Below are 19,777 nucleotides of genomic sequence, written 5' to 3'. Positions count from 1 at the left end.
AAAAATTTTTAAATTATTTTTTACATCATCAACTTTGAAAAGCATTTTTTAAAGGGGTTCAAAACAATCTAAAAATATAAAATAAATAAATTTAAACAAAAATATTTTTCAAAATTTAGTGAATTTTCAAAAGCATTGTTTTTTGTTTCTTTGGATTGAAGAGTTCGGACTGTTGCGGGCAAAGGTCCAAAGAGAAATTTGTAGGGATGTTTGCTTGTGGGTTTCCTCTCGCAAGCCCATAACCTGACAGATTGAAGTATTGAACATAGGGTTCATATTTAATAAAAAGATTAAAACATTATAAATGGCCCATGCAGGTTTCGAACCTGCGACCTTCGCGTTATTAGCACGACGCTCTAACCAACTGAGCTAATAGGCCAATCTGCTGGGTATCTTCTAATTAACTGTAGTCAAAATAAGTCAATAGGTTGGATCCAATCCAATTCTGCAAGCATATCATTTAAAAAAACCATCAACTCTGTCCCCGTTCTGATTCTTCTTCTTCATCTTTAGTTCATACCTAATTCAGATAACATGGTTAGAAATTTGATATTCAGTAAGCATCCCTCTTTTTAAAGAAAGTTAATTGCCCTGACAGCATCAGTGGTGAGTGCAGGCCAGTTCTTTGAATGTTCTGCTTCGTCTACCTTGCTAAGATGTAACAATTATATATCCAGCAGCTCCTATACTGGAACAAGTGATAGATACGGCCATGCTAGGCTATCCTTCTAGCTTTTTGCCAAACCCTTGAAATTATTTGTTGTGGTTGGCATAATGGGTGGTCCATATGACGATTAATGAGTATGCTGGCCTCATTCGTTAACATTATGCCATTAGAAAAGGGAACCCACTGGAATCTTAAATACTCCAATAAAGATCACAACTGTTGAAAGGATGTATATAATGATTCAAATCCAATAACAATAAAGGGGTGAAGAAGATTCAGGCATCATGTTTTTGATAATGTTTATAAATTTGAAGCCTTTAATCTTTGCCAGTTTTAAAGCCAGCGGTGTTTCTGTTGACGGTCAGTGCCTTGGAAATTAATTGTTCGGAGATGGGTTTTAATATCAAATAAAGAACTCAAGATCAGGTATTCAACACAACGAATAGACTGGTATCTGCTAAGAAGGTGGATAGAACACAAGTTTTTTCTGCTTTCTATCCATTAATAACTGGATCAGTGTCACCTATTAAGGGTTTTTTCCCCTTGGATTCGAGGTAAAGTAGTGATGATAACTGGAAAAGCAGCGTTAATTAAAGATATAGAACTGGTTAGGTGAAAAGCACATGAAGAAATCAAGATTTTCAACATTTACAGGCAAGCAATTGTTTTCCACATCACAATTACAATGCCATAAATTTCTCAACATCATCATTTTTACAAGCATTTGGGGTCATAAAGTTCCAAATATCATAAAACAAAATAATTGCTTCCATATACAGAGCTATGAGAACCAAGAAAATGACAAGAGTACTCTAGTTGAATAGAAATAAAACTCTCAAGTTCACATACATAAATCAAATGACATGTATAATAAAAAAAATGGTTTTAAATCAAAACAAATGACATAATCCAGATATACCCTCTTCTCATAAATTAATACACAATAATGAAATCCTGCCTTACAAAAACAGGACCAGCACACCTGCAATAGCTAGAACCAATTGACTCCAAATACCTACACCATTGATCCTATAAGAAGAATTTGGGGGGGACTTTCCTGGGGCGCTCCCTGCTCCTGCTGAGTCGTCAGATGTTGGGGAATCTGCAGTAGGGCTGGTGTCAGGAGCTGGTGCTGGAGCTGGGGTTGGAGGTATATCAGTACCAAAGATTGCCTCAGGAAGGAGGACTTTGTCAACTTGATAGATTGCAACAGGATCAGTTGAATGCACACTACTACTAACTTTAGTTTTAGACCATCCTGAATCAAGGTGCACGGTCCCAGATTTATCGGTGAAATTCAAAGCATATCCTCCTGCACCAGCAAATGTGCTAACAGGGCTCCCTTGGCTAAGGTTCTTGAAATCAGACAACGAGTAATAATGTGGCAAGGCATGAAAAAGAATGAGTTGCTTGAGCTGGTCTTGAGTTAGGTTTGACAAAGAAGCCTTCTTGAGATTTTTGAAGGCATCATCTTTTGGTACGAAGATGGTAATGCCTTCATCAGTGTTGTTGGCTTGGTTTTGAAAGGTGTCAATGACTTTAGTGGACTCAAGGTAGTTAAGGAAGTTGTGGAATGGGCCAGCAACAGAGAGTAAATCAGTGAGGTTAACGTAAGGAGGTGATGGTGCTGGTGCTGGGGATGGAGTTGGGGTTGGTGCTGGAGGACTAGCTACTTTTTGAGCATATGCTAGTGGAGTGCACGAAAACAGCAGTGTGCTGCTAAGCACAATAATCATAGAAAACTTCATGGTTTATCTTCTCTAAATCCCTGCAAGAACCAAATCCCATCATTTGATTATATCTCAATTTATGAGCACAAATCTATCGATGGCAAACCAATGCGAATCCACAGCATGAACAGAAAAACTAGCTAATAATTGGAGAAATCAAACCCAGCATTTCAGAATCCAGGTAAGATTCCCAAATCCATAAAATCCGAGTAACCAAATCTTTGTAATGACCATGGAAAGCCATGGCTATCACTACTTCAACAAAAAAAAAAAAAAAACAAGATCCTTTTCAACTCATCTATAGATAGTTTCAAAACAATTACTATAGCAAAACCAACCCTCTCTTCTAGGCACAAATAAGATATTAAATTAATTGAGAAAGGTTGGAAGAGGATCTAATCTAATGACAGAGAAATGAAGCAATGACTGATGACATAAAAAATGCCAATGCCATAGAAAAGAAACATCATGCACAAATCACAAGGATGAAATACCATACCCAACTTGCTAAATCCCCAGAAGATCAAGTATTCTTGCAAAAACCAAGATCAAAACCCCATTAAAAGTACAATACATCTTGTCCTTTTTAAGGTAAAAGAGAGAGAGAAACAGTGCAATCTATGTTGCTTTCCTTTCTCTTTCGTGACTGGAAGCTAGTAAAAGCAAGTCAAAACAAATTCTGTTGGACAAAAAAGAAAACCACAGCCACCACACAATGTAGTTGAACATAAAGCAAAGAAACAGATCTAGATCAGCTCATCCCAATAGAAACAGACCCTTTAGCATATTTAACACCCCCCCCCCCCAAAAAAAAAAAAAAAGGGTTAAGAAGTACTGACCTGAGCAAGACTTCAGAGAGAAATTGTTTTGGTTTTGGCCAGGGAATGCCAAAGTGCCAACGCTAATGCTGCAACGCAAAATGTAATGTGTTGACACTATATAAAGATGGATTTTAACTAGAAAAGAGATTAAAAAAAAAAAAGGGGGTGGGGGCGGTAGCAGCTGGTGATGGTTCAAGAGATGAATGTAAAGGTACAAATCAGAATACATTCAAGTAACTGTAGAATGTACATGGGCGTGAGGAGAGGAGGTGAGGCTGTCTATTATTATTTATTAGATGTTGTTTTCACTTTCCAGACTTGGATGGTTCTTTCTTACAGGGCAAAACAAAGCATGCTTTCTTGGAAATCTTTTCAAGGTAGGAAAAAATAAAAATGGGTGGCATTTCTTAATCATGTATCTACTCATTATATATATATATATATATATATATATATATATAAAAAAAAAATTCTTGTGACGCCCACCTTGCACTCTACCCTAACATTATCATAATCTCTCTCAATTTATCATCTCATGATAAATCAGCCTCCTAAAGGATTTTGATTTCATAGAAGGGTTTGGTAATACACTGATACTAATTTTTCTTTATTTCGGGATGTAGTCAGAAATAGTTTATTGGCCTTCGTGATTTTTTCTGGGCATAAAAAAAATTAATAAAACATGAGTTTAGAAAAAAATATATATGAATTTTTTAGCCAACATTATGTCGTGAGTTAGATCTTTTTATAAGTACGAAAGAAGGCGAATGAAATCTGTATTTTCGTATAGAAAAAAAAACTTATTTTATTCTGGTTCTCATACGCCAGGTAAATGCCCTATACACATATATTATAAACCCTTGTATAAACATAAAATCAAAAGTAATAAGACGTAAATAAAAATAAATAAATAAATAATTTATACGTATGACATGTAAAGGAAGGGTATGACATCTATAAATAAATTTAAAGGTATTGATGAAATTAAAATGAGGACTAGAAAATTTAGTTTCAAATTCATAACAAAATAGGTTTCAATAGAAGAATTAGAAAAATTTAAAATAAATGTATTTTAAAAGTGATAAAATAATTCCAAAGAGTTGAAAATGAGGAATTAAATTTAAGAAGTAATTACATGAAAAAGTGTTGGTGTAAACCCCGATTAAAAAATCAGTAAATTTACCGTGAAACAATAAAAATATGTAAACAAAATAAATTGTGAGAAGAAAAAATAAATATATTTTGAAATAATAAAATGGTCCCAAGGATTTAGTAAAATGTTTAATATGACCTATGCAACGGTGGAATAAGAGAATTCGGATTTTTGATGAAAAATCATAAACTAACTAGTTCTACGCTATCAAGCATAACTCTTCATTTGACAGTCAAACTGGACTGAAAATTTACTTGAAGTTTCCTTAACATGTGTTTTCTATCTTGGATTAAATTTCATGCCAATCAAAGTTTGGTAAGGCCATACAAAATTCTCAGTGGCTAAGAGAAAATCCAGAAAAATATTATGTTAATAATAAATAAGGGAAAAAATATAATTGGCCAGACAATTCCAGCTTCTTCTTCTTTTTAAATGGTTAATCATTTTTGGAGGAGAGAGAGAGATCTTTTTCTTCATTTTTGTTCAAATCATCCTTGAAAAATTACCATAAATGAGAGTTTTAGAAAGAAAGTGGAAGAAAATAGGGAAAAGAATGGATCATTGACAGAAATTTATGAGAAAAAAAGAGAGATTTTTGGATAGAGAGAGAAAGTAGAAGATTAAAGAAGAAAAAAGAAAAAAAAGTAATAGAAGCTTTGGACTATGAAAATTGTCATTAAATTGAATTTGAAAGGGTAAACAAGCTTTCCCTTATATTTATATTCAAGTTTTAGTTAATTTTGATTATGTGTTAAATAGGTTTGAAAAAAGGGTTGGGATCTGTTGAATTATGAATGAAGAAATGATATTTGTATGAGAAATAAGTTGTTAGATTATGCAATATAGTTGTTTAATTGAAAATCTTAAGAAAAAAAATTGAAATAAACCAATGGTTGTTTTGACCACAATTGGTTGGCCATGGTAGATGAATTTAGAGAGGGATTGTTGATGTAATTTTGGTGAATTGGTGTGTGTTAATATGATTGTATAAGTTTATGAGATTGTAACTAGGTAGAAATCTTAATGATAATTGTAAATTTAATGTTGTGTGAATGTTTGGAATGTGTAAAATGGAATTGTTGAAAATTTAGTATGGTGAATTGTTACTTAAATGATGGTATAATGCATTTGGTGTTAAAAAAATTAACATGATGAAGTAATAATTTGAGAGGATGGGAAGAGTTATACGTTTTCGGTTAATGGTTAGTTAAATTGTTAATTAAAGTTTTCTTTATGAAACTTGAGAAATATTGGTTTCTTGATTAAACCAAAATGTTGTGATGTTGTGTAATGGTAGGATTTTGAATAAGATGAGTTTGAGATTATTTTACAAATTAAAAGGTTCAAGCAATTAAAAATATGTTGCAATATAATGAGATATATTAGAATGAGATTGAATAAATGTTAAGGAATTGTGTGTGGATGAGGTATCATTAAAATAATATGTATGAATATTAAGAATATTCATGAGTGTAAGTTAAAATAAACTTATTAAGAAGGTTGAACTATTGTAAATACGTTATGAATGATTGAGAAATTGTGTAATAGAAATTATATTGAAGAAATTGAAATCACTTGTAAAAGTTCAGCCATTAGTGATCAACAATGAGAGATTTAGTTGGAAGTCGTGTGTTTGATTTAGATTATAAATGCTATGATTATAAATTGTATATTAGGATTTAGTTATGATAATTTGAGTTGATATGAGGAATAAATTCTTATCGGTGTGTAGATGAGAGAATAATAACATTGCATATAAGGTGTTTGACAAAATATGTGAAAGAGATGAATAAGTTAGTGGTTAAGGTATGGATAGAACGACATCAAGGGTGTTAAAATTAAATAAATTGATAGTTATGTATGTGTTTGGCCAAGCAGAACGCCGAAATTATATAGTTGAATTTTAAGTAAATGGATGTTAATAGATGTGTAAGTAGATATAAATAAAAATAGTGTATCTAATAAATCATTTTTTAGAATGATATGATGAATTATTTTGTGCCGACTTAAAAGAGACTTTAGAAAACTTACCATGGATCGGAAAAACAGGACCTGCGTGTGAAACAAGTAAGTGTCCTACATCTTGACAATTTCATTTGTATCATTTAGATATTTTTTTAAACTACAGTTTCTTTAAAGATGTAACTCATGAATATTCAATGAAATATTAAAAAGAAGGAAAAAAATGTGAATTTAATTTAGTTACCCAAGGTAATTTAGAAGCTAATGATATCAATGTGATACATTGATACTAGTATTTACTTAGATGAAAGCATATTGGTTAAGGATTTGATTAGCCATTCCTAGAATGGAGACTAATGATGCCAATAAAGTTTCATTGACGTTGGCATTAACGTGATGCTATTAAAGTGTTGAAAATGAACATGATTAGCTTTCCTGATTCAGAAAGCTAATGATATCAATGAATTGTATTGGTATCAACATCTCTTAAACTTGATTAGTCATTCTCAGTTTGGGAGACTAATGATACCAATAGATTGTATTGGTATCGGTATCTCTTAAATTTGATTTGTCGTTCTCGGTTTAGAATACTAATGATACCAATGGATTGTATTGGTATCAGCGTATTTTAAATTTAATTAGTCATTTCTAGTTTGGAAGACTAATGATACTAATATATTATATTAGTATCGGCATCTCTTAAACTTGATTAGTCGTTCTCGGTTTGAGAAACTAATGATACCAATGATTGTATTGGTATCGGAAACTCTTAAACTTGATTAATCGTTCCCAATTTGAGAGACTAATAATATTAATGAATTGTATTGGTATTGATATCTCTTAAATTTGATTAGTTGTTCCTCATTTGGAGAACTAATGATACCAATAAAATTCATTGGTATCAATATAAACATGAAAGGAATATATAAAAAAAATAAAGGACTTAATTAGCTATTCCTGAAAAAGAAAATTAGAAGGATAATAATGTCAATAGGTTTATTGGCACCGACATGTACTAGAAAATTTGATTAGATATCTGATGGAATGGAAGCGAATGATATCAAAGGGATTTGTGTCGGCATACTATTAATTAGCCACACTCGAGGTGATGGCTAATGATATCAATTTAGAAATTGATGTCGACATCGATCAATTGACCAAGTTTATAGGTGACAGATGATAATATTATGTTAGATGTTGAAAATTCAGATAAAAAACAAAGGAATGATAAATAAATGAGATAAAAAGATTTTACTTATCAGCACGAGATAAAGGAAAGAGAACCTAGCTATATTTATCTGATGTAATAGTTTTGGTGAAATTATATCATTTGTTTATCAACACTTTATAATGTGTTATATAATTGTATGTGATATTGGATGGTTTGAAATTATTGAAATATAGCTAATAGACCTTGGATATCATAGGATACCATTTATATGAAATTTATTGTGTATAAAGGATATTAAGACAAGTGTTGTTAAAAAAGGAGATAAACTGATGAAGACTTACAAATGTATTTTTGACTGTCAATTTTAAAAAAGAGATAAAAGGTGGGAAAAAAATGTGCAGATTCATAATATGATTATTGTTAGTACATTATTGAAAATCTTATATTTGAATGAATTCTTAGGATCATAAATAAATTATACGTGGTATCCTCGATCACTAACATGTTTGTAAAGCGTTTAAATAAAGAAAGAGAAGAGATATTCAAATGTGTGCGAGAAGATCATGAGTGTTATTATTATTTATATAATAAATAGAGATAATATGGTAGTGAGTTGAATAAGTAGAAACTATTACGTTGTACTTATTTCCTTGTTAAGTGAAAAGAAATGTTAAAGGTTTTGGTTATGAATTCAAGTGGTTTATAATTCATATTATTTTATGTGTTACAAGCATAGTTGTTAAATGTTTGAAATAACAATGTGTAATTCAGGGTAATTGGACTATGAAAAAAATTAATGCTACAATTAGAAAAAGGAAAAAAAAATAAAGATGTCATTATCCAAAGTATTTGTTTTACAAAAAAGACAAAAAGGATATTGCATATTGTTTTAGATAAATGTATGTTTCATGAATAAAATGCATAATTTTTTATATTAAAATGATTAATTTTATATATGTATATTTCAGGTCCACCACATCTGTCATTACAGTAGAAGTATGGTAGTTAGGTCTTTATAGCCATCTTAAGTAGAGTTTTCTTATTTTTATGCTCTGTTATGTAATTAATTGAAATATATGTGTATTCTTTTGGAGTTTTTGTCTAGTGAAATATTAAATTACTAGTTAAGTTTGATTTTCTTTATGCATGTATGTTATATATATATAAAAGACTGGGGCTACTTAGGTACTAGTTATTAAATGTGATATTTATGTGGGATTATATAGGAATTTGACAAGCTAAAGTTATGGATAAGAGTTCCGTGTGTGTGTATAAAGGATATTATAGTGTAGACAATGAATGATGGATTAAGGGTATGTCTGGGACTACCTAGATACTAGTTGTTGAATGTGATATTTATGTGGAATTATACAGGAATTTGACATGCTGAGATTATGGATAAGAGTTTCGCATAAATAAAACACTGCTAAAATTTTATAAAAATGAACTAAGTATAGACATAAATACTATGTTAATGTAATGTAGGAGATATGAGTATTTTGATTTTAAAAAAAAATTACTCAAATTCTTACGTACTTGATTATTTAAAATGAGAATAAATACAGTCAAAAGTTTAGGATGTTATATATACACACACACACATATCATTAATGAATTGGAATAAATATCATTTACAGATCATTAATAAGAGACAAGTATCCCTTACGGATCATTAATAAACATTAATGAGATGAAAATATAATAGACCTTGAGAGATATTATATACAACTACAGGTTTGAGAGATGATTATTCCTGACATGAATAGGTCATGTCAATAATCTAAAGATAGAACCATATGATCATAACATGGATTTACAAGACTAAATGGGTCTGACGTATAGCCTAACTTAAAAGAGATAAGTCTAGCAGTTCATCAGACCTACGATACCCTAGGCTCAGCTCATGATTGAACCTACATATACTGGGTCTGACAACTTGCCAAACCCATTATACCTTGGGCTTCGCTCATGATTGATCCCAAGTATGTTGGGTCTAGCATCTCGCTAGACCCACGGTGCCTTAGGCTCAACACATGGTCGAATCCAAATATATTATGTTTAGCAACTCGTTAAGCCCATGGTGACTTAAGTTCAGCTCATGGATGAACTAAGTATATTAGATTTGACAACTTACCGAATCCATGAAGACTTGAGCTTAGCTCACAGCCGAACCTAAGTATATTAGATCTGATAATTTACTAGATCCATAATACCTTGGGGCCATCTTATGACTAAACTCAAGTATATCGAGGCTGACAGATTGCTAAATTAACATTTAATTAGGTTATCACCCTATAATAGATTTGGATTCTTTCAAAGCACAAAATAATATTGGATAAATATCTATTGACTCACTATAAAGCCAAGATGAAATTAATAGATTCATCTAACTTTTGAATAATAATAAAAAAGGAATCCATTATTTTAATTTTTTATGTTATTGTGATTAAAATTTAGTTTTTTTTCTTCTTAAAAACGCATTTTAAAGCCACAATTTCCCAAAACCAATCAAAGTATAGTTACTGTATTTTTCAATGCTATAGAATAATCCCTTCAATTTCATTTGACTACAAGACTCGGGTTCCACTTAAATTATTGATTCTCATGAGTCATGACCATGTTGAATTTTGGTTTTAAGTAACAAAAAAAAATAAAAATAAAGAATCATTTTATTTCTATTTATAAAATTATCAGTTTTGGTTCGGTTGAAAAATCAATTTAAGTCTAGATTCTCGAAGAAAAGAACATTGAATTACATCTCATCAAATTGGTCAAAAATAAGAACAAAGCAAATTAGGAAAACCCAAAATATGGAAACGAAAGCGAGAGAGTTTTATGGAATCAAAATATCGTAGGGCATGGCTTTGGTGTGAAATAATGGAGGGTGAGGGTGGTGCCGTGGTGGTCGAGGGTGAGGGTGGTGCCGTGGTGGTCAAGAGTGAGGGCCCGCCATGATTTTTGGGCCAACCAGCATTTCGCTGTCCCAGCCCCTAAATTCCACCTTTGACCCTCAAAATTCAAGGATCTCATTTTTTACGAGGGAAACGTCATCGTTTCTTCGATATTTTCCACCGACACTTATTTGTGCTTAGTGTACAAGGTGACCAAAATGAAACGAAGGAATTAACTCAAATATTATTAATATGTTCATCACATGAAAGTCATCTTTCATATAACCAAACCTCACGTTGTTTTTCTTTGGAGATTTTCTTTTCCTTTTCTTAAATAATAATTCCGTAATATATAAACAAATATTATTTATAGGAGAACATAAATATACCTATCAAAATAAATAATAACAGTTAGATGGTTAAGAGATTTAAAATTTTGGGTTTTAAAAACATTTTGAAAAAAAATAATTTTTTTTCTTTACTTTAAATTAATATTTTTTAAATATTTTTAAATCAATTTAATATACTAATATTAAAAATAATTTTTAAAAAAATAAAAAAATATTTTTTTAATATTTTTTTAAATTGAAATGAAAGCATTTTAAAATATAATCGTATTCACACTTTCAAACAGGTTATCAAGTTTCAACTAGGAGTTGGGTTTTTATTCTTAAATGGTTTTTGCAATTCAAACTTGAAAAATTAAACAAATTAATGAAGCATCTCAAGGGATGGTTTATTATGACCTGTATCCTTATTAATATTTATGAAAGCACGAGGCATGTGAAGTCATGGGGATTTGAGGACATCGGGCAAGATTAATGTCCTAATCATAACTTAATCAACATTGACTTCGGGTTAGGAAGGTGGGATTTGTCTTGTGAACCTAGAAGGAAAAAAAACCATAAAGAAGATTATTCTGTCTTGTGCTTGGTGAAGGTCTTGTGGCAATATCAAGACCGATCGACCAAATTAGTTGGTTAGACCTTGATTTTCGCACATGGGTTTTGTTTTTTTTTTTGTTTTTAAGAAATCATGGCATTACAATTAAACTAATCAATATCATTATCAAGAGGGTTTCCGAGCTAAATATACATTATTCGGTGGAGGGTCTCTTCATGTGTTCATCAGCTAATCACGACCTTACATAATCTGATTCCACCCATCTATACAGTTAAATTCAATTTCTCAGTTAACAACTTGATTAAGAACTTAATCTATAACTCGAAAAGAGTAGCTTAAAAGTTACTTGCCATTCCCAACAAGCTCTCTCTTTCTCCTGTGAGAATAATTATTGCTAGCAAGAAGAATGTTGGGGAAAAAGAAAAGAAAAGTCCAGTGCCAAGTTGGATTCTTGACAAGCAGGGAAAGGCTAATATCAACCTGGAGCCAGGGAGGAGGTAGAGGTCAGATGGGAGGTTACTTTCAACTGTGTATAGCAGTTACGGTGGCCCTTTCAAGCTCATATGCTCCATTTTTTGTTGTTGTTGACGAGTCTGGTGGCCCTTCTAGAGGTCGGTTTTGATTCTGAAACTTGCATGGTGAAAAATAATGTTAATTTCATTCCGTGAGGGAGTCGTATCATATAGTATTATTATATGTTGATGTCGCCGAGGAAAGGAAAGAAAACAATATTGTATATTGAATTGGGTTGGGTAGATTCCACTTATCAAAGAGCTCACTGAAGTCTCACAGCCCAAGACTGATAGACCCAAATAAGAGATTACCAACCCCTAAAACAAAATACCAGCCCACCTAAAATCATTACATTTTGAAATATTAATGTCTTATTCCTTAAATCGATGATTTTAATGTCTTTTCAAGAAAAATCTTTTTTTATCTTTTTGAAAATTAATGTCATTTATTTCTTAAGAATATTTTTCTTAATCGAGGATTTTAATAAGTAAAAAAAAAAAAAAAGAATTGAGGAGGTTTACAAAAATTAAAGCAAGTACAATATTCTAGCCATGCCAGAAAAGAATTTAAATAGACACGTACAATCAAAGCCGTCATCTCCATGACTATAAAATATTCTCGTGACTCCTAATTCATATGAACATCGAGTAACCTGAGTAACACAACCTGCTGCAGAAATGAGAAAAGGCAAGTACCTTAAAGACATGCTAAGCTTTCATTTGTTAAAAAGAAAATTACCATTTGCACTTTCTTCGTCTCTATTGCTGTGAGATATCTGGCCACAGACATGATTACAAGAGGTTAATGGAGCTAGAGACAACAATTAAACATGGCGTGAAGATCAGGGAAGACATGGAACTAGTAGTAGTAGTTCAAGAATTATAACTGAGTGAGACAGATGTGTGAAAAGGTTGTTGGAAGAATGATCGATCATTCAAGTAGCAGCCCATTCTTTTCGAATGCCAAAGGTGTAGTTGATCTCCAAGTAGCACTTGTTATCATCATCAAAAAACTGAGAGAAACAGAGATGGTTAGGACAAATTAAAGGGAGATGCCATATTGTGATTTTGCATCAGAGTACTGTTTACTAGCAGATTATTAAAATGAAGATTTCTTTCCTTTTTTTGAGACTATATTCAAAGAAAAACCTCAAAACGTTTAAAACTAACCTTCGACCTTGCAGAGTATGATCCTCTAGCAAACATGCCCGAGGGTGTGGTCTCCTCTGGATTAACATGCGTGTAAGCCTCTGGCTGAGGACTGTAGGTTCCAAGCATTTCTTTTGTGCTGTCCACTGAGTCAACAAAGACTGATTATAAGGGGGGAAACGTTCAAGTGTTTGTATCACAGGTTTTGGCACGAGTCAGGATGTAGATAGCTCACCCTTGACGCCAGTTTTCCAAACAGTATTGGTGTACTTGAGGCCAGACACAATGTTATTACTGACTTGGAAGGAGAATTTCAAGCTATGGGGACTGCCTTCTTTCAATGTAAACCACAAGCCTTTGGGCTTCCCATTCTCAGGAATAGAAAGTACGATGTCTGGTCTACCAGGAGAGAGGATCGAAAGATTAAGAAATTTCACATCCGGTTCAAGCGTTCCTGCGATAATGAAAATAAAAACAAGATTATTTAGAGGATTAAATAAAAAAAAAAAGAGAAGGAAAAGAATTCTGTTCAAAATTCTTTGTTTGGAACATGAGCAACACTAGCTATCAGAATATGGCACAAGAATTCGATCGGCATACGCGCAAGCAAAGGGATTCAAAATTCTCTGCATGAACATGTAACATTAATTATAGAAATGAAAGAATTAACAGAAACCAAGATATATTTAAAGAATTTCAGAAGTTAGAATCCAACAAACTCGCATAATTTTAGATAAGGAAAAAGAAAATATGACGACATGCATGCACCTCCAATGTTGTTCAAATCCACACTCCCAAGAAGCTGCTCCTTCCACTTCCTCAAGCTCTCATCATCCTGAACTTCCAAAATCCAGGCACCAATATATGAAAAATGAACTAACAAATACATTTTCATAACTAAAAATGGAACATAAAATTATAACAGCAACAAAAGAACAAACCTTGTCCTTTTCAAGCTGTTCTTTGAGGGTGTACTGAGGACCCAGCTGAAGTTTGTTGGTTCCGTTCTCATCATCTTCCTCTTCGTGATCAGTCGCATACATAGAGGTCTCACTCTCACTCATCTGGCTTCCTATCCTCACTCCACCATCATGATCCTCGTCACGTGTTTCCAGAACTCCACTTTTCTCTCCTCCTTCCTTCTTCTTCTTCTTCTTCTTGTCGTCATCAAACCCCATATTTCTCAAACTTGATGTAGCTCCAATAGCCAAAGACATCAACTTTAAGATCAGCAGTACATCTATAACAATGCACTACAAATTTATAAACTTTGAACCCAAAAAAAAAGAAAAAGAAACGACGATAGAAAGATTACTGGTAAGAATTTGTTATATCGAAGAAAGAAAGAAAAAAGATTGAAGAGAATCCAAAATGGGAGCAAAGTTTATTTATCACTTGACTTTTGCCGCGTCGAAGAAAAAGAGGCAAGAAGAGGCCAAAAAATATTTTTGTGCAGACTCCACCTAACGAGAGACAAATAAAAGACCACAATCCACTAACAAAAGCTCAGCAAAGACAAAAGGAAAAAGAAAAAGAATAACTAGGTTTGTCTTGTCTCCTGGCTTTTCTTGTCCTTCTTTTTTCTTTCGGTTCGGGTGGATTGTTGTTGAATCTCAAAACAATTTGAGATAGCTCGAGAGAGAGAGAGAGAGAGGCAAAAAAGATTGGGAGTTCGATTTGAGGTAGCTCAGAAAAGGTCATGTGGTGATCCGAAAGAAAGAAGGTGAGAGTCACTGTTCTGTAAAGGGACATGGTAGGTCGACGGATTTTAATGAAGCACAGTCTCAGCCTAGGATTGAGGGTGATCTTAACTGTCACTTTTGACTCTTTCTTTAAATATCTATGCAAATAATCTAACAAGAAAAGAAAAACTTACTAGCAGTCAATGGAACGTGATTGGTGTCTTCTAGCTGTTTTCGTTAATTAATGATGCCATGCATGAATTTGTTAACTTCCCATCCTCTTTTTTTTTTTTTTTTTTTCAATGATTCAAGAAATTCTCATGTCACTTTTACATATCAAAATTAAGTTAATCTTTCTAGTACAATAATAATAAAAACTTATGACTATAGTATACCACAAAACCATAGTTAAAACCATAGTTATCAAAGCCGGTCTAGTGTTGATCCAGGTAAGAAGCCGGGTCCTAGGTCACAAGAATTGACCCGGGTCAACCAGAAAAAATTAAAAAATATTTAAGATTTTAATATTTCATATGAAGAAATTAAAAAACAATCCATGTTGATATATGCTAAAAAATTATTTTAAATTGTTTTTTATTCCACATTAAAAAAATATTATCATATCCTTTTAAGTTGAAATATTTAAATCAAAAAAGTTTTTTATTCCACATTAAAAAAACACAATGTTTTTCATGTGAACATAAAGTAAATATATTAATGGGCTTCAAATTTCACATTGAAAAAATAAAACTTCTTATAGTATTTACATAGTGAACTTTAATATAAGTTAGTAACTAACTGAAAAAGATGAAAAAAAAGGGAGGGTTTTGGCTAGGGAAAAAAACACAATTTTTTTATAAAAAATCTCTACCAGGTTCTGTCGAGTCACCCAGGTCCTAGCTAGGTTGACCCGGCAACTCAAACAGTTTTCTCTGGGCCAAATGCAAGCCCGAGTTTTGAATGAAATAGACCCGGTCAAGGCCCTAGGTTATCCAGGTCAACCTGTCGGGCTAGACCGGGTCAGATAACTATGCACAAAACAACAAACAAATACAACAAAAAAAACTAGCATTGAAAATCAAAATAGATTCAAGGAAAAATTTACATTTGTGGTCGAAACGCCACCATTTTCTCTCTAAAGAATCCTTCTTATTAGTTTCTCTCTCTCCCTTCTTGCATTTTATCTCTCTGCTCCTTTCTCTCTCCTCTCTTGCATCATATGACCTTTTTCTGTCCTCACACCTCAAGGAGGAATATGATTAGTGATTGTGAGATCTCTCTCGTCTATCTACATTCTTTTCTCTTTCTTAAGATCTTTCACACTTAGTATCATCATGCCTAGATGATTTGTGATGGTTACGATGGTGAGATTCTGTCCAATTGGTTTTTGTGGTGGTCACAAGTGAGTTTGAAGGAGCAATCTATTGTAATCAAGGGTTTTAAATTGTTAATACTCTCTTATCTCATTCGCTCTATTTTTCAATTTACAAAAAAAAAGACAATGCATAGAACTAAAAGATTTTGTTACTCTCTTAATCCTACTCACTTTATTTCTCAATTAGTAAAAAAAGTAAGCAAAAATGGTGCAAGAATTAAATAGCAGCTTCAGTGTTCATATGAATAGTGACTACCACCCTAGTTCTTTTAGTTATTTAGCAAAAAACAGTACAAAGACAATATAAGAATTGAGGAGTAGCTTTATTGTTTATATGAGCAGTGATTGTTACCAAATTCTTTTAATTGTTTAGTTAACTAGAGATGAGGCTTTGTCACACGTTAAACTTGAATAGAGAGGTTCACCAAATAAGAAAACGGGTTAGGTTTATCAATTGAACACTATTATGATACTCAAAGTAAATTCTTACTAGTAAAAGATAATCATGATTATATTTGATGATTATTCATCATAAGTAAATAAACAGCAAATCATCATTCCAACTGTAGTTCAAAATAAAAATAAAAACCCTTTTTAGTAAAATCATACATGTTTGTTGTATTTTCAAGATAGTACTTTTATATTTGTCCTTTCATAGATCATGGCTAGAATTATGTTAAGGTTTTCCTTAATAAAGCAATGTATAGATTGAAAAAAAGAGTATAAAATAAAAAAGAAGGAAAAAGAGATTGAGAAAATGTATTATAGAAACTGATTTTTTTATTGCTTGCCTTTCACATTTCTATTACACTATACAACGAATTCCTTTCCTTTAATTGTTATCCAACTAACATGTTAACTAACTATAAATAGCTAATTAACTTGACATGTGTTAGTTCTTTACTAGCTAACTCTAATTGTTGTTGTTATAATGCAATTACCACTGCTACTATGTCTCTTATATTGCTTGATGTTATTGCCTTCATTCTTATACTAAAAGCTTACTATTGATTTCTTCCAAAGCTATTCAACAAGCTTTTATAACAATACCCCTCCCTATAAGAATCTTGTTCTAAAAAATAGTCATAACCGATTTTAACCCCACATTTAAGAAAAGATAAAAAAAATACATAGTGAAATGACAATTAGGTGAGAAATAGGGTCCAAAATTAAATTAAATAAAAACAAATAGTTTGGGTCTCTTCTAAACAACTTTAAAAAAGGATAAAAAAATAGAGGGATAAAATGATTAACAGGTAAAGATACGAGATCAGTAGATAAAAGATCAGGATGAAAGTAAAATATTTGGTGAATAGTCTATATATAGATACACAGTTTAGAAAAAACTTTTCATAAAAGCATACATCAAAAAATTCATGAGACATTAAAGTGCAAAGCAAAGGAAAATTCAAGAGAAAACACAGTGCAAAAAAAAAAACAGAGAAAAAAGCACTTTTCATCTTCTTCCCTAGATAACAAACCAAACCTTAGCCACCCTCTCTCCCATTAACTTTCAACCAACCACGACAGACCAACCATAACCTTCTCTTACTGGTTGGCTCCTCTCTTCAACCACCCTTCTACCAAACACTTGATAATCATCAACAAATAAGCCCTAATTCCTTTGAAAAAAGAAAGAAAACCACTCCAACAACCCTTAAAATTCGTAGCCTCTACAACTATTCAGTTGGATTTTTCTTCTATTTTTATTCAGCTAAACACTAAAAACTCATCTAATTTATCTTAAAAAAGAATCCCAAAAGTCACAACCTTAATTTTATTTTAAAATCCCAGCACTTTTATGGGTTTTTCGAAAGTCAATAGTAGTGTGTGAGAAGCATTTATTGTCACCAAACCTACAACTCAAACTAGAAGTGCATGAGACGCACATGCTGATATTGTTTAGCCTTATTCTAGGTCATTTTTTATGGTTCTAGAAAGTCAATTTTGAATCCAAAATTTATTTTTTACTTTGTATAATTTTAAAAGTAGAACCTTGTAGCCAGACCCAGGTCTTAAATCACTTCTTTAAGATTAATAACCTTTACCAAATATGCACATATTAGTTTATGTAAAGAGGGTTTTGCCAAATAATTTTTAATTTATTTTGAAATTGGTTTCCATACCAACAAACCTAACCAAACCCAAAAGAACACAAAATAAGAACGAAATTTCCAAAACATGAAAATTTTTCCAATACCTAAATCGGTCTAGCCAATTTAGAAAATTAAGTTTTTAAGTTTGTCTCTATTGATACTTGAGTTGATCATTATGTTATATTTTGCTTTAAGTTAAGAATAATTTTTTAATTGATAACCTAATTTTCCCTCCTCTTAAATTCACCTAGACTTCCCATATTGAGTACGAGTAGTGGCTTTTGAGACTATTTTAGAACATAACTAGTAAAAGATGGACCAAAACTCAATTTATCATCTTGATGCAAACTTGAAGGGCACGAATCTTAAAACCCATAATCAAGATTGATCACAGCCCAGAAAAGTTAAAATCAAGTTGAAAAGAATTTGAATTCAACACAAGATAACTCAATAAAATCAATTTATATATGGAATTTTTCTAAGGCTCCTGATTTCAACAAAACTGATTTTAATCAATCTAATTTTGTGATTTGATCCTTTTTTCTATGTATAAATTTTAGCAGAAACTAAATAATTTCTTATATATATATATATATATATATATATATATATATATATATATATATATTCAAAGAAAATGCAACACTAAGCTAAACTAGCGAACAAACTGAAATTCAAAACACATAAAACTTGATTTTGGTGCTAAGCTCTGATACTAGCTAATGTAAACCCGGAGTATAAGAACCCTAAAACTCATAATCAAGATTGAACACAACCTAAGAAAGCTAAAATTAGATTGAAAAAAAAAAACATGATCTAATGATCAATCGAACCAATGAATCATAATTATTGGATGAAAACTCTAACTCATTGATTATAACAAACCAAGAACTGAAGTTATAAGGATGAACATCATAAAGAAGTAATCTTTGATAAGTTTGAAAGAATTCAATGGAAAACTAACAGTAAGAGCAACCTTACACACACAATATTAGTTTTGAACTCAAAATTACCCCAAAACCTAAATACAAATTAAATAATCTTATTTATACTAGGTTAAACTTCCTAAACAAGACTGAAAAAATAACAAAAGAGTTGTAAATAAAATAGAAAAAAAAACCTAAATCAACTAGGAAATACTGCAAATCTCGAATATTAACTTTTGGGCTTAATAGAAAAGTCTTTTAGATGTCTAATCCCTATGAAATTTTAATTTTATAGGAAACAAGACCTTTAAAATCTTCTAAAAAACTTTAAACTCGATCCAACGGTTAGATCAGAGGTTATGCCCATTAACATAAAACTGCATATTAGGAAAATAAGCCTAATATGCATGCCTCAAGCCCAAGAACCAGCTTATTTCTTTGCATGAACTACATTAATTAAAGCCTGATCATCCATTGTTTTAATTTTAATGCTTAATTTGGTATAAATATCTTGAATTAGCCTATTTAATGCTTCTTTAATCTTCTGAGCCCTTAACCATATAATTTGCCCAATTGACATCTTTAATAAATTATTTGGTAATACTTGTTAATTCTTATCACATTTACCATCATTTCGAGTCCAATACTCATACTTTAAATGTGAGAACTAATCAATGTTGTTGGGCTTAAATCCCGAATCACTATTTTAAACCTTAGTAGTTTTGATCATGAACCGACC

The 19,777-nt window shown here is 31.7% G+C and overlaps 2 protein-coding genes and 1 non-coding gene across 10 annotated transcripts; all 3 read right to left on the bottom strand.

Moving 5' to 3' along the window:
- Nucleotides 1–305: 305 nt before the first annotated feature.
- TRNAI-AAU (transfer RNA isoleucine (anticodon AAU)) lies at nucleotides 306–379 on the bottom strand. Its single transcript has one exon. It is a non-coding gene; the product is annotated as a tRNA-Ile (tRNA).
- A 1,087-nt stretch (nucleotides 380–1,466) lies between these two features.
- On the bottom strand, nucleotides 1,467–3,545 carry LOC133682805 (fasciclin-like arabinogalactan protein 7). The gene is made up of 2 exons (XM_062106335.1): nucleotides 3,237–3,545; nucleotides 1,467–2,435 (listed from the first exon to the last, which is right to left on the bottom strand). The coding sequence occupies exon 2, from the start codon at nucleotides 2,413–2,415 to the stop codon at nucleotides 1,627–1,629; it is 789 nt and encodes a 262-aa protein (XP_061962319.1). The 5' UTR covers nucleotides 2,416–2,435; nucleotides 3,237–3,545; the 3' UTR covers nucleotides 1,467–1,626.
- Nucleotides 3,546–11,442: 7,897 nt separating this feature from the next.
- Nucleotides 11,443–14,712, bottom strand: LOC133682310 (rho GDP-dissociation inhibitor 1-like). 8 transcript variants are annotated; one of them, XR_009836657.1, is made up of 7 exons: nucleotides 13,901–14,712; nucleotides 13,728–13,794; nucleotides 13,195–13,413; nucleotides 12,981–13,105; nucleotides 12,698–12,823; nucleotides 12,550–12,586; nucleotides 11,443–11,928 (listed from the first exon to the last, which is right to left on the bottom strand). XR_009836657.1 is itself a non-coding variant. In XM_062105595.1 (6 exons), the coding sequence occupies exons 1-5, from the start codon at nucleotides 14,174–14,176 to the stop codon at nucleotides 12,746–12,748; spliced, it is 765 nt and encodes a 254-aa protein (XP_061961579.1). In that variant the 5' UTR covers nucleotides 14,177–14,712; the 3' UTR covers nucleotides 12,338–12,586; nucleotides 12,698–12,745. The 8 variants fall into 8 exon arrangements, 2 of the variants coding, with proteins under 2 accessions (XP_061961579.1, XP_061961578.1); XR_009836658.1 differs by having other exon boundaries at nucleotides 11,443–11,922; XR_009836656.1 differs by lacking the exon at nucleotides 11,443–11,928 and adding an exon at nucleotides 12,398–12,477.
- Nucleotides 14,713–19,777: the final 5,065 nt, after the last annotated feature.

This window comes from Populus nigra, chromosome 2 (genome assembly GCF_951802175.1).
Source record: "Populus nigra chromosome 2, ddPopNigr1.1, whole genome shotgun sequence".
NCBI lineage: Eukaryota > Viridiplantae > Streptophyta > Magnoliopsida > Malpighiales > Salicaceae > Populus > Populus nigra.
The sequence above is the reverse complement of the archived record's forward strand: the minus strand, read 5'-3'. Positions and strand labels throughout refer to the sequence as shown.